This window comes from Aphanomyces astaci (assembly GCF_000520075.1).
Source record: "Aphanomyces astaci strain APO3 unplaced genomic scaffold supercont1.2, whole genome shotgun sequence".
NCBI classification, from domain to species: domain Eukaryota; phylum Oomycota; class Saprolegniomycetes; order Saprolegniales; family Verrucalvaceae; genus Aphanomyces; species Aphanomyces astaci.
In genome coordinates, this window is record NW_009798265.1 from 1,477,123 (window position 1) to 1,488,648 (window position 11,526).

Sequence of the window (11,526 nt, forward strand, 5' to 3'; positions counted from 1 at the left end):
ACTGCGCCGTAGTGAAGAACGCCGTCGCGAAAGTCGGGGGAACCAGGTACCAAGCTGTAACCGTGTGGAAGGAATAATCGCATAAAGCTCACAAGCAGCTTGGATTCTGACCGTTCCTTCCGTCCATAGGTGTCGACTTTACTTGTGAACCAAGCAAACCACACAGACACCAAAGTTCTTGCGCCGCCAAGGCGCTTTCGCCCCCCCCCGTGTTCGCGTCGCCGTTGTTTGGATCCAACGTCGCGTGGGGGCGTGGTGTGGGTGTAGCAACAAGCGTTGGTCTAAATGTACTGGTGGCTGGTGCAGGTAAATACGCTTCGATTTCTCGCACACGTTGCATCAACTGTTTATTCATCTCAACCAATTGTTCGATCACCATATCTTGATGGGTTGTTGCGGCAGGACGTGTATTGGACGAGGCAGTCGCGGGAATGTAGGGGTCCGTGCCATTCAGTACACCATTCAGTCCTTGCTGAGCCCTGTGTAGATGCACTGACCAAGCAACGACTTCAGCGACTTCAACTCCCGACAACGACGCGGCTGTCTCGATGGAGCTGATGATGGGTGCCGTAGGGTTTGCCGATTTCAACTGTGGGTACGCCCGAATTAGTGCCGCCGTGATAACATCTAGGGTGATAGGGCACACGACAAACGACGGATCCTGCAATCCACTGCAGCCACTGAAGAGTTGATCGCGGACGGCACAAACGCGCGAACGAGTGTCTGAATCAAATGATGACAGGTCAGCCAACGAAATGTTGTCTCTTGCAGGCCAACCACTCAATACTCGGGCAACCATTTGATCTTCCTTTGTAGTGTTGAACACGTACGCGAATCCCTTGTTTGTTGACGACATGTCCCACGAGCCGCGGTCGAAAATCCATGATTGGCTCAGGTCGCTGTTGCTGTTTGCTTCTTGTGCTCCTCCACGGCGGAACGAGTGCGAACTCAGTTTGTTGTGGACGCCAGCTGGTTTAGAGATTCGATCCAAAAGGCAATTCACGTACGTATAAACGCCAGGCACACGTTGGCCGCCTGGGGTGTGTTTCGTTGCTCCAGGACTGGTTGTTTGGTGTAGGAGGTTCCCACGCCATCGCCAATGTAGGAAGTTGCCACGCCGTCACGATTATCGGACACGTCGTCGCCACACTGTCCAAGATGACCATCAATGGTACTGCCGTGTCCAAAGATGGCAAATCCTTTTGACTGAACTTTGGTAGGTAGCCAAATAACGATGCTTGGGGCGTCGTATCCATTGCCAACCACGCACCCAACGCGACAATCGGACAGGTAAACACTGAATTGTCGTGGAATATCGACAATCCTTGTTCTTCCGATGTCTTGACACGAATTAGTTTCAGGAACATGACGTTCCGTGGCCCCATGGAGAAATTCAGCAACAACAGATCCGATGCACGTCCGAAGCAGTACCACAACAACAGCAAGAGGCACGCGTCGTGGTAATCTTTGGGATTGACAGCAGTCTAGTAGAGGAATTGAATCAAAGTGTTCAAATCGTCCTTTGTTGCTGCAGTTGCCTTCACAACCATTCCACCAGAGTCTCGCTTTAAGCAGTATCGTTCCAGGACGCCTCCCAGTTTGAGCAGGATGGTTGCCGACTGGTTGCGACATGCAGGGTAGAGCTCCATCAGCCACAGCTTGACATTTCGAAAGTACGATGTCACTGTGTTCCGAGCAAGTAGGCCCCCCTTGTCCGACACAAGAAACGCTAAATACGCTCCAAACTTGTCCATGACGCCCACGAAGGTCGTTCCCGTTTGATCAAGTTGCATACATCGATGAACATAGTCGTAAGTGACGTCTTCACTCTCCACGAAACGCTTGAACGCATTGATGGCAGTCGCTCTGGCGCTCTTCGTACTCGCGGGCTCAAGATCCCTCAGGCTCATTGGGCTTATAATGGGCCAGTTATAGGTTTTTCAGAATGTATGTTTTGTCGGAGGAGTTGGAAATATGTCAGCTATGCGAAAACAGCTTGAATTTTGTATTTACGGATGCATATTTACAAATTTTCTCCGACAAAATATGTCGGAGTTGTCGGAGCAGCTCAATATCGCCAAAAACCTGCACTGATTGGCCTAAAATAGCAGTCTGGATTTATTTGATTGGATATAATGAAAAATACCGTTCATTTATTGGTCAGAATCACGCATACAAACACGAAGTAGTGTCGGAGTAACCGTCATATTCATCCATACTTGTTGAGCACATCCGAGTAGTTTTGCAGCGTCAGTTGGACGTATTTATCCTGCGTTGTGTTTGCGGCCACCTTTACGAAGATGTCGCTGGGAGTAGATTGGGTAGCAGGGTCCCAAGAGAGCTTAACGTTCGTTGGGACAGCATGGTGTTCGGCGACAGCGGTCGTGACGGCATCCATCACAGACGCATGAAGTACCCCAAACGACGTACCAGTCGAGATGGTCAACTCGGTTGGCTTTCCGACACTAGTTCTGCTCTTGCCCAATGACACGCCAACCTTGGTTGCCAATTGACACCGAAAGGAGTCCGGGAACTCGACGTTCAACCGCTCGCCTTGCATGTTGTTTTACGAATGGTGATTGTCAAATTTAATGTCATTACAAGTTTAGCACAGGTGCCAGATTCATGGTTACCCCCCGCATTGGAGTAAAGTAAGCTTACTCTAATGCGGGTGGTAAACCGATAACTTACGAGGGAATTGATTTCTGTTAAAAAATGTTGGTGCGCACACATCAACCAGTTCGATATTTTGAATAACCTCGAAATAAATGGCAAATCACGGTCAATTCCAAATTGAAAAAAGGGTAAAATTGGAGATCTGGTTACCAAATATATGAGATATTTCACAAATTTTGTGATACAATGTGATGGCGGCGTGTCATTATTATTCCATTATGCGCGTGTTCTGCTCAACTTGCAAGGAGTGCGAGGCTTCGACGGACCCAGCGTCGTTCGACGTCACCCTCACGTGCTCCAAATGCAGTGGACCGTGCGTTCAACCTTCCGTCTTTGAATGTGCCCAGTATGGTCTCGTGGACGAACTCAAGTATCTTCTGGAAGAGGTGCACGCCCCCACGTCGTCGCCACAGTTTGTCCTGACCCGTGATGTTCGTGCAGAATGCCGAGACGTCTTCTCCTGTCGACATCAACATGCGCGATGCACATAACGCTACTCTCCTTCACTGGGCGTCGTTGAACAACCGTTTGCTTGTCATGATGTACAACCCCACCATCCATCCTAGCATGTCCATGCTCACCCTGGCTGGATAGGTACTTGCTCGACGTGCCCGGCATCGATGTGAATGCCCTCGGCGGGGATTTGAAATCCACCCCTATTTACTGGGCCTCCCATCGCAACAACATTTACGCGGTGGCGCTGCTTCTTGAGCATGATGCCGACCCAGCGATTGCCGACAAAAACGGCATCAACGCCTTCTTCGTCGCTGTTCAAGTACAAAAGCGTATACATTATTCTACCACACTAACGTGTCTTGAATATGGCAGTCTGGGCACACCATCTTGGCGTCGTACATGATTGCCATGGGCAGCGACGTCGACACCCCCAGCCAAGGTCCCAACGTTCGACTCTTCCATGTCCCACGTCCTTCTTCTTGCATTAGATGCCGACAAGTCGACGCCGTTGATGTGGTTGTGTCGGTACAAGTTTGAGCTGGACACGATGCGCATGCTCATTGGGCTGGGCGCCAACGTCCACGCCGTCGACGGCAATGGTTACACTGGTAATGCCATAATGCATGTCATGCTCATCCTCAACGCCATCGTCCAGCCCACTCGTATCGCATATGCACATTGTCACATATATTTGTAGCCTTGCATTGGGCGGCGGCAAGAGACGTGCCGCTGGCGGCCAAGCACTTGATCGACCTTGGCATCGACCTGCACGCCAAGACCCCCAAAGGAGAAACCGCCCTGGATCTGTCGAACCGTGTCGCATGGGACATCGAGGACGCCTCGCGTGGCAAGCGCACCGCCGCCGCCGTCGGCTTCCTTCGCAAAGTGTATGCTTATGACCAAGCGTACTCGACCTTTCCCCTCTCGGTACATATATCAAGATCGTCCTCCTCGTTGAAACCAGATATGTCCACACAACTGTATTGAATACTTGCGCAGATTCTCAAGCAGCACAGCCAGATGACGGGGTTCTGGACGCCGTGGGTCGTCTTGGGCTTGGGGGGGTACGCCACGCACGCGCTGGACGGACCGTACGTGGTCGCGGGGGTGCTGGCGGCGGTCGCCGTGGGGTACGCGCTGTATTCGGTGGCGGGGCTGGGGGTGAACCCCGGCAAACGAAAGAACGCGAGCCTCATGCTGGGTGTGAACGTGGGATCGACCTTTTGGATCGTTTTTGTTTTCCTGTCGTGCATGGCCGATCGCGTCCCCATTGGTACGATTCTGTTTGAAATGGCGTGGGTTGGAGGTATCCTCGGCTGCTTGTACGTGACCACGACCCGCGACCCTGGCATGCTCCGCACCACCCCCGACGAGCGCCGCCGGGTACGTCGCCGCCGCCGCCGCATCTCGTGTTGTGATGAGCATGCGATAGAACATTCGCGAGTTGGTCGACATGAAGTCTCGGTCCGAGGTCAAGCTGTGCACGACGTGCATCCAGCGCCGGCCGCTGCGGTCGAAGCATGACGCCGAGCTCAACGGCTGCGTCGCCCGCTTCGATCATTTCTGTCCATTCGTTGCCAACGCCGTGGGCGCTGCCAACCACACGTTTTTCCTGGGGTTTTTGGTGTGTGCGGTCGCAGGCATTGGGGGTTTCCTCGGTTTGGCGTATGATTGTACGAGTTTATCTCCATATATTTCATGTTTTGGTTGTGTTTCCGACACTCCACGGGTGTAGATTTGTGCGACGTGGTGCGTGACGATGTCACATATTGGGACATGGCGACCCATCTCACCCACGACTACCCCGTCGTGATCAGCACATGCGTCTTGGCCATCGTCCACTTTACCTGGATCGGCTACCTCCTCGGCGCCAACATCTACGGCGTTCTCTTCGCATGGACGACCAACGAGTGCGTCCTCCAGGGCCGCGTCCGCGTCGACCCTGCCGCGCCCATGGCCCATCACTCCAAGTACTCGCGAGGCATCAAGCAAAACGTGATCGATTTCTTTCATCTTCCCATCGGCCACAACCGCATCGACTGGGCCAAAGTGAGGTTTTACAACCACGCTGACATCCAAGCGTACCAAGACACGACCGACGCACCTCACGAGGAATAACTAGTAGATGATGCAGCCTTTAGTAACAAGATGAAGTATTGTCTAACGGTATCGTCTATGGGAGAGGGGGTTGACAGGGACGGCGAGCGGACGGTGTCGACGTGGAATGACAGCGCATCTTAACGCTGGAAGCTTCATCTCACTGTTCGAGAGACTATATCTCACTACATATCGTCATGCGTGGCGGTCGTGGTGGTATAAAGGTGTGGTGATGACTGAACCATCGGCACGTTTGCTGATTGTTGATGCAGTCTATAGAGGTACATGCGTAGCCTGCCGAGTCTCCATCACGCTTCGCGGTTTACATCATGTTGATTGAACGTCACATGGGTATCCTGATCATCGTACGACGTCTATCCGACTCGTCTGGCGCGTTGCCGCGTTCGGAGGAGGATGGGCATGGGTCATTCGACCAGTCAAAACAATTGCCGCGAAAGTGGTCGTATCCGGATGACATTCAAATTTGAGGCGTTTTATTCAAGTCATTTGGGCCTTTCCTTCCAAGAAACATCATGACGGAAGCAAGGATAGCCTTCTATGGAAGCGATGCGGACGACGACAACAGCCCACGTGGCCATGATGAATCTCCACTGGCCTATGAGACCCTCTCTTCGGTCGAACCGAACAATCGGCCGCCATCGTCCCACCACATGGAGGACCTTGGCGACGACGACGTGGACGAACTCATCAAGCAGAAGCGCAACGAACTGTACCAGATCAAAGCGCGCAAGCTAAAATCCCGCGACAATCTCAGCGGAAACGGATTGAACTTGGACGATTTCGACTTGCTGCCCATGGACGTGTCTCCGATGAAAGGCGCGCAGTCGACGTCGTCGTCGGCGTACTCGACCCCGACCAAGACGTCGCTGACTGAAATCGCCCACCGCGTGGCGTCAAACGAAAAGCAACTGCGATCTGACCGCATGCGACTGACAGAACTCGTGTCGAACGATTCGCAGTACCACCAATCTCGAGCCGAATCTGCCTCCACCCCTCGCAGCCATCGGAGCAGTCCGCGGACCACGCCTAGTCCCAGCCGCCAGAAGCAGCTGCTGAGTCAAAAGGCGATCCACAAGTGGCACCCCGACTCGAAGCGTACGCAGGTCCTGAACCAAGACACGCCGCTGGACATTGGCCTGAGCTCGTCCGAGTACGACGGGCACATCGGGTTTGCGCCGGCCGAGGAAGAGTTCGCCATCACCAGCTCGGCGACGCGACGGCTGAAGGCGCTGGCGATGGAATTGGACTCAGAGACCCACGAAGACGAGGCCGAGGCGGTCGTGCAGCAGGTTCTGGACTTTGGCAAGTACTTGGGCGGCGAAGAGGCGGTCAAGGGTTTCTTCCCAGCTGACGACGACGACGGCAGCGCATTTCACGACCTGCAGCGCAAGATGGACGACATGAACCAGCACTTGGAGCGACTCCAAGAGGAGAAGCGCCTGCTGGAGCGGCAGCAGCAAGAATCTGAACGAAACGCCACCGACATGTCGTCATCTCTGCGTAAGACTGTCGAGTTCGTCCTCGAATGGAATAATCATGCATGACATTCTAGGCATGCTCAGTGCCCAAGTATCTCAGTTTGTGAATGGCGGCAAAGGCAGCGGCAACGGCGCCATGGACCCGCGGGACTTGCATTCGTCCAGCATCCACTACAAGGAAGACTTGATGGACGAAGTACGTTCTTCCAACATGTTTTTGCCCAACTTGTCTCAAATGTATAACGCTATATATGTGTTTGGCTGTAGCTCAAGATGCAGCGCAAGCTCATGGGCGACCTCGAAGTCGAAATCAGTCGGTGGCGACACGACGCCGACATGCTCGAGCAGTCGCGCGTACTTGAGCACCAACAGCACAAGACCCAAGCCCTCCAGATCGCGTCGACCCATCGGGTGCTGGACGAAAAGGTACACCCAACCAAACCATCCTCTCCATGTATATATTGACTCTCCGACTTTTGTATGTAAGATCGTCCAGTATCACACTAATTTCAGTCACACACTAATTCGGTGTTGACTTGGTCGAAGAGTGAATTTGATTGGCTACTTGATTAGTGTTCTGGATTTTGATTGGTCGATATATGGATGATCTGCCGATTTGGTGCTGCTTCGAATCGGCTTGATTCTATTGTCCTTTTACCCAAATTTTTGGACTTTTGTGCTGTTTCGCCAAATCGATCGATTCTTTGTAGTATACTGACTTTTATATGTAGAAATCATCCAATTTCACACTAATTTTAGTCACACAAGAGAGGATTTGATTGGCCACTTGATTCATGTTCTGGGTTTGGATTGGTCGATATAACGATTACCTGCCGGTTTGGTTGTTCTGCTCATTGAGAACCCCACTCCAATCTTGAGAATATATATAAGTATGAATATGAATGCATGTATATATATGCTCACTGTCGCAGGTGGATATGCAACGCGACGCTGTCAAGGCACTACAAGACCAAGCGCGCGAGTGGCAGCACAAGCTCGACAGCATGTGGGACCGCATCCTCGTCGTGGAAGCGCATGTGTTGGACGTCGACAAGCTCGTGGCCGTACGTATCCGTGTCATCCTCGGGCCATCCGATGATGTTGGTGGTGGTGATGTTGACGTGGTAGGCTGCCGCGGCGCCGCCCCGTCGAAGCTGGCTACTGCTTGTCCTTGTCTTCATGGTGTTGTTGTTGATGTATGTCGTTGTGCAAGACGCGGCTGTGGGGGACAAAGTGGTGATCCATCTGTGTGCGTTGATGGGGTACGACTGCCTCACGCCACTCACGTAGAACGCGATAACGTCATTTTTCGAATGAAACGTCAAAGTGTCCCCCAAGTTGTATGACATAATATTTGATGAAAACTAGTATTGTTGTGAGATATATATATGTATTCATATCACGGGAGAAGTCGCCACACGAACGAACGAATCGGTCATATGGAAGTTTTTTCCTTGTTGTGATTACTGCTTTTCCTTGACGGTAAACACTTTGATCTTCAAGATAGCCGTCAAGTCGGTCACGACAAAGTACACCATGTGCACGTACACGGCCACGACGCCAGCACTCACGCCATACAACACGGCTTCTTCGTGGACCTACATTCACACACACACACACTCTCTTGTCAGCAACGAGCTAAGCAACGGCGCTACCACCACCACGCACTGTATGTACCTTGGGAATCACCCCAGCTACCACGAGGCCCACCACGGCGCCAACCAGCACAAACGACTTGCGGACCAACCAGTATGGCTCTTCGCACAAGTGCGCCAACATGATGTGCATGACCATCTACTCGCACCATGATGTTGAGCATAATGATGACGACAGTATGAATACCTTGCATGAGATCAGCCCGATGGTCCACAGGAGCAGGCGCGGGTGGGAGTGGAGGACGTCGGACGGAGAGTAGAGTCCGTAGGCGAGAGACGCAGCTATGAACCCCACGAACGGCGAGAGACGGCCCAGCGCCGCGACAAACTTGGCGGGTGTCACGGCTTGCGACACGTTGAACACGTTGACGAGGCACTGGCCTGCCGCGCCCAAGGCGGTGGCGATCACAAACACGGCGTTGTTGGGAAGCGCGGGGTACAGCACACACGGCTACGGCAGGCAGGATGATGATGGGTTGAGAGAGATGGAAGCAAGGATGGTACCTGGGTCCAGATGGCAGGTCCTAGGACACCCGTGATGGCGTAGATGACGTACATGATGGCCAGGCCTTCGTTGGGTCCGTTAACCAGACCCAAGTCGAGCGAGCCAGTGTAGTATTCCTCCCACGTGGCAAACAGAAACACGCAGGACGGGGCGAGGAGGAGGCCGAGCGACTAGAATGAGCCTCGAGTGAGCGTGTTAGGTAGAAGAGGAGGACCACGCGACGGGGTGTGTACCCAGATCGAAGGGCCCATGAGCATGGTGGATGCCATCGTGCATGCACTGAAGACGACGTTGACCGCGTCGCATCCGTGGTCAAACAAGAGTCCGAGGGGCGACGAATTGCCTGTTTTGCGGGCCTGCTTGCCGTCCGTCACGTCCAGCACTTGGTACCAGAACAAAGCCGCGGCACTGAAAAAGTACGCGGCGGGCGGAGCGACGCCATCCAGAGTCGGTGCGTAGTACGCGAGGATCACGTGCGAGGTCGCGACGAGGGCAAGGCCACCCGTGGTGATCGTGTTGGGAGCGAGCCATGGGGGGAAGAACGTGTCCACGATGCGCTGGGCCAACGGAGAGAGAAAGTAGTTGTACAGCAACGACCTGTCGTTGCCGCTGTACTTGTACTTGGGAAGCTGCGCAGCCCCGCGTGCAGACACGTAATGATGGGCCATCCTCGTCGAAGGTACAAAAGGCAAATGTGAAGATATGATTTGTCAACACACTTTATCCCAATGTCCCATAGTGCAAATCGGAAAATCCCCAACATTCAACGGGTGAAAATGTGTATATAGTGTTTTGCCCACAAAACAATTGGTGTACTAGTATTACCCAATGTGATTATCCCAGTAAGCAATCGCGATGTCGGACATTCGACGGTGGGCTGGCAGTCCTTGTGTCATGGAGTGACTGATTCCTACCATGTAGATATGGCTCCTCTGGCATTCACACGGTGGAAGGCAACGTAGCAGGATCCCTGGCGGCGCAGTTTTCTCGCGAGCGGGAAAAGCAGGAGAAGGAGTTTGCCGAGAAGAAGAAGCAGATCGAAGCGGACAACTCGCGGTCGTCGCACATTGACAAGGCTTTCGAGTCGCATACAGATGCTGCATCGGAAGCGGAATTTAAGCGACAAACCATCGGGTTGGTGTCTGCTGCCGAATACCGTCGACGGCGCGAGAACTGCAACAACCCTGTCGCGGTTGTCGAGGACGATGACCAACCTGCCGCGAAACGCGCAAAGCCGATCAAGAAGAAGAAGTCCAAGCCCATTTCGTTCTCCATGGACAGCGACGACGAGCAAGTGACGGAGAAGCCTGTGATCAAGAAGAAGGCGCTCAAGTGTCCGTTTGTCGAGACAGCGTTCCTTCCAGACAAAGAGCGCGAAGAAGAGATCGCGCGCGAAACAGTCAAACTGACTCAGGAATGGCATGCCGAGCAGGAACGCATCAAGCTACAGAAAGTTGTCGTCGCCTACAGTACGTCCATCCTTCGTCATCACGTTCTCATCCCATGTGGTGGTAGGCTACTGGAATGGCAACGGCCATCGGCGGCACCTCGAGATCACCAAAGGCACGACGATCCGACAGTTCCTCGACACCGTCCGCCAGTCCCTTTCAAAGGACTTCCATGACCTCCGCGGCGTCAGTACCGAGAACCTCATGTACATCAAGGAGGACTTGATCATTCCCCATGTACGTACGACTGATCGAGTGGGAAATATCCCCATGGATCCTAACGAATTCAGCAGCACGTGTCGTTTTACGACATGATTGTGACCCAAGCACGGGGGAAGAGCGGTCCGTTGTTCCATTTCGGCGTCCGCGACGACATCCGCCTGGTCAACGACATCCGCGTCGAACGGGAAGAATCCCATCCCGGCAAAGTCACCCACCGCGCGTGGTACGACAAGAACCGCCACATCTTCCCTGCCAGTCGGTGGGAAACGGTACGTTCCGTTGGGATTTTTCCCCGTCACTCCTTCGTTTTTCGATCCCTCGTGTACTCAATAGTACGATCCCGCGGTGGCGCGCGACGCCCGATACACGACACGAGGCGAATAAACAAGTACAGGACTACCACTATAATGTTCTCAAACCTCTCTGGAGAATACATACATACCCACCCGGAATACGTTAGGCCAATAAACAAGTACAGGACTACCACGATAATGTTCTCGAACCTCTCTGGAGAATACATACATAACCACCCGGAATACGTTAGGCGAATAAACAAGTACAGGACTACCACGATAATGTTCTCGAACCTCTCTGGAGAATACATACATACCCACCCGGAATACGTTAGGCGAATAAACAAGTACAGGACTACCACGATAATGTTCTCAAACCTCTCTGGAGAATACATACATAACCACCCGGAATATGTTATTCGTCGTCCTGTATAGGTAGGTTATTACTTTGTACAGTACAGGAGCTAGCTATTACTCGGAGTAAGTTACAGCAGTACAGTACTATGGAGCATAGCTCAAACGATTCACTAAGGGTAGATACAGGACAACCCAGTGAATGTTAGCAATGTGAAGCGCTGTAGGTACAGGGCAAAGCAGTGTGTATGTAAAGAGCAAAAGGCAATTAAAAAGAACAACGGAAAGCAAGTCCTAATCCTCGTCGTCGGCTTGGATGAA

The 11,526-nt window shown here is 52.8% G+C and overlaps 5 protein-coding genes across 15 annotated transcripts in view; 3 read left to right on the forward strand and 2 right to left on the reverse strand.

Annotated features, from left to right (window-relative positions):
* Nucleotides 1–2,209: 2,209 nt before the first annotated feature.
* H257_01407 (hypothetical protein) lies at nucleotides 2,210–2,560 on the reverse strand (the record flags this gene model as incomplete). The annotated part of the gene is made up of 1 exon (XM_009824583.1): nucleotides 2,210–2,560. One exon carries the CDS (start codon nucleotides 2,558–2,560, stop codon nucleotides 2,210–2,212), a length of 351 nt encoding a protein of 116 aa, XP_009822885.1.
* A 327-nt stretch (nucleotides 2,561–2,887) lies between these two features.
* H257_01408 (hypothetical protein) lies at nucleotides 2,888–5,299 on the forward strand. 6 transcript variants are annotated; one of them, XM_009824584.1, is made up of 9 exons: nucleotides 2,888–3,062; nucleotides 3,118–3,218; nucleotides 3,271–3,451; nucleotides 3,505–3,571; nucleotides 3,621–3,740; nucleotides 3,830–4,059; nucleotides 4,132–4,515; nucleotides 4,565–4,805; nucleotides 4,868–5,299. In XM_009824584.1, exons 1-9 carry the CDS (start codon nucleotides 2,895–2,897, stop codon nucleotides 5,248–5,250), a joined length of 1,875 nt encoding a protein of 624 aa, XP_009822886.1. In that variant the 5' UTR covers nucleotides 2,888–2,894; the 3' UTR covers nucleotides 5,251–5,299. The 6 variants fall into 6 exon arrangements, with proteins under 6 accessions (XP_009822886.1, XP_009822889.1, XP_009822891.1 ...); XM_009824587.1 differs by having other exon boundaries at nucleotides 4,132–4,805; XM_009824589.1 differs by having other exon boundaries at nucleotides 4,565–5,299.
* A 432-nt stretch (nucleotides 5,300–5,731) lies between these two features.
* Nucleotides 5,732–8,109, forward strand: H257_01409 (hypothetical protein). Of its 3 annotated transcripts, XM_009824591.1 has the most exons (6): nucleotides 5,732–6,750; nucleotides 6,803–6,924; nucleotides 6,996–7,154; nucleotides 7,661–7,792; nucleotides 7,857–7,964; nucleotides 8,019–8,109. In XM_009824591.1, exons 1-6 carry the CDS (start codon nucleotides 5,763–5,765, stop codon nucleotides 8,043–8,045), a joined length of 1,536 nt encoding a protein of 511 aa, XP_009822893.1. In that variant the 5' UTR covers nucleotides 5,732–5,762; the 3' UTR covers nucleotides 8,046–8,109. The 3 variants fall into 3 exon arrangements, with proteins under 3 accessions (XP_009822893.1, XP_009822892.1, XP_009822894.1); XM_009824590.1 differs by having other exon boundaries at nucleotides 7,857–8,109; XM_009824592.1 differs by lacking the exons at nucleotides 7,661–7,792; nucleotides 7,857–7,964; nucleotides 8,019–8,109 and having other exon boundaries at nucleotides 6,996–7,236.
* H257_01410 (hypothetical protein) lies at nucleotides 8,104–9,572 on the reverse strand. Its single transcript, XM_009824593.1, has 5 exons — nucleotides 9,122–9,572; nucleotides 8,888–9,058; nucleotides 8,571–8,834; nucleotides 8,406–8,522; nucleotides 8,104–8,326 (listed from the first exon to the last, which is right to left on the reverse strand). The coding sequence occupies exons 1-5, from the start codon at nucleotides 9,554–9,556 to the stop codon at nucleotides 8,192–8,194; spliced, it is 1,122 nt and encodes a 373-aa protein (XP_009822895.1). The 5' UTR covers nucleotides 9,557–9,572; the 3' UTR covers nucleotides 8,104–8,191.
* A 162-nt stretch (nucleotides 9,573–9,734) lies between these two features.
* The window catches only part of H257_01411 (hypothetical protein), a 2,385-nt gene continuing 593 nt past the window's right edge, over nucleotides 9,735–11,526 (forward strand). The window contains exons 1-6 of one of the 4 annotated variants that reach the window (XM_009824595.1): nucleotides 9,735–9,760; nucleotides 9,810–10,357; nucleotides 10,404–10,573; nucleotides 10,630–10,827; nucleotides 10,892–10,934; nucleotides 11,103–11,188. In XM_009824595.1, the coding sequence (XP_009822897.1) occupies nucleotides 9,744–9,760; nucleotides 9,810–10,357; nucleotides 10,404–10,573; nucleotides 10,630–10,827; nucleotides 10,892–10,934; nucleotides 11,103–11,110 (984 nt within the window). In that variant the 5' untranslated portion in view covers nucleotides 9,735–9,743 and the 3' untranslated portion in view covers nucleotides 11,111–11,188. Of the gene's footprint in view, nucleotides 9,761–9,809; nucleotides 10,358–10,403; nucleotides 10,828–10,891; nucleotides 11,022–11,102; nucleotides 11,189–11,526 lie in introns of those variants that run through there. The other 3 variants (XM_009824594.1, XM_009824597.1, XM_009824596.1) reach the window with 3 other exon arrangements.

Excerpts from the sequence above, each read along its gene's own strand:
- H257_01408 (XM_009824584.1), top strand. The coding sequence starts at position 2,895 with ATGCGCGTGTTCTGCTCAACTTGCAAGGAGTGCGAGGCTTCGACGGAC. Across the intron at positions 3,063-3,117 it reads TCAAGTATCTTCTGGAAGAG|AATGCCGAGACGTCTTCTCC; the intron begins GTGCACGCCCCC and ends ATGTTCGTGCAG. Across the intron at positions 3,741-3,829 it reads CGACGGCAATGGTTACACTG|CCTTGCATTGGGCGGCGGCA; the intron begins GTAATGCCATAA and ends ATATATTTGTAG.
- H257_01409 (XM_009824590.1), top strand. The coding sequence starts at position 5,763 with ATGACGGAAGCAAGGATAGCCTTCTATGGAAGCGATGCGGACGACGAC. Across the intron at positions 6,751-6,802 it reads CGACATGTCGTCATCTCTGC|GCATGCTCAGTGCCCAAGTA; the intron begins GTAAGACTGTCG and ends ATGACATTCTAG. Across the intron at positions 7,155-7,660 it reads ATCGGGTGCTGGACGAAAAG|GTGGATATGCAACGCGACGC; the intron begins GTACACCCAACC and ends TCACTGTCGCAG.
- H257_01410 (XM_009824593.1), bottom strand. The coding sequence starts at position 9,556 with ATGGCCCATCATTACGTGTCTGCACGCGGGGCTGCGCAGCTTCCCAAG. Across the intron at positions 8,835-8,887 it reads GACCTGCCATCTGGACCCAG|CCGTGTGTGCTGTACCCCGC; the intron begins GTACCATCCTTG and ends TGCCTGCCGTAG. Across the intron at positions 8,327-8,405 it reads TAGCTGGGGTGATTCCCAAG|GTCCACGAAGAAGCCGTGTT; the intron begins GTACATACAGTG and ends GTGTGAATGTAG.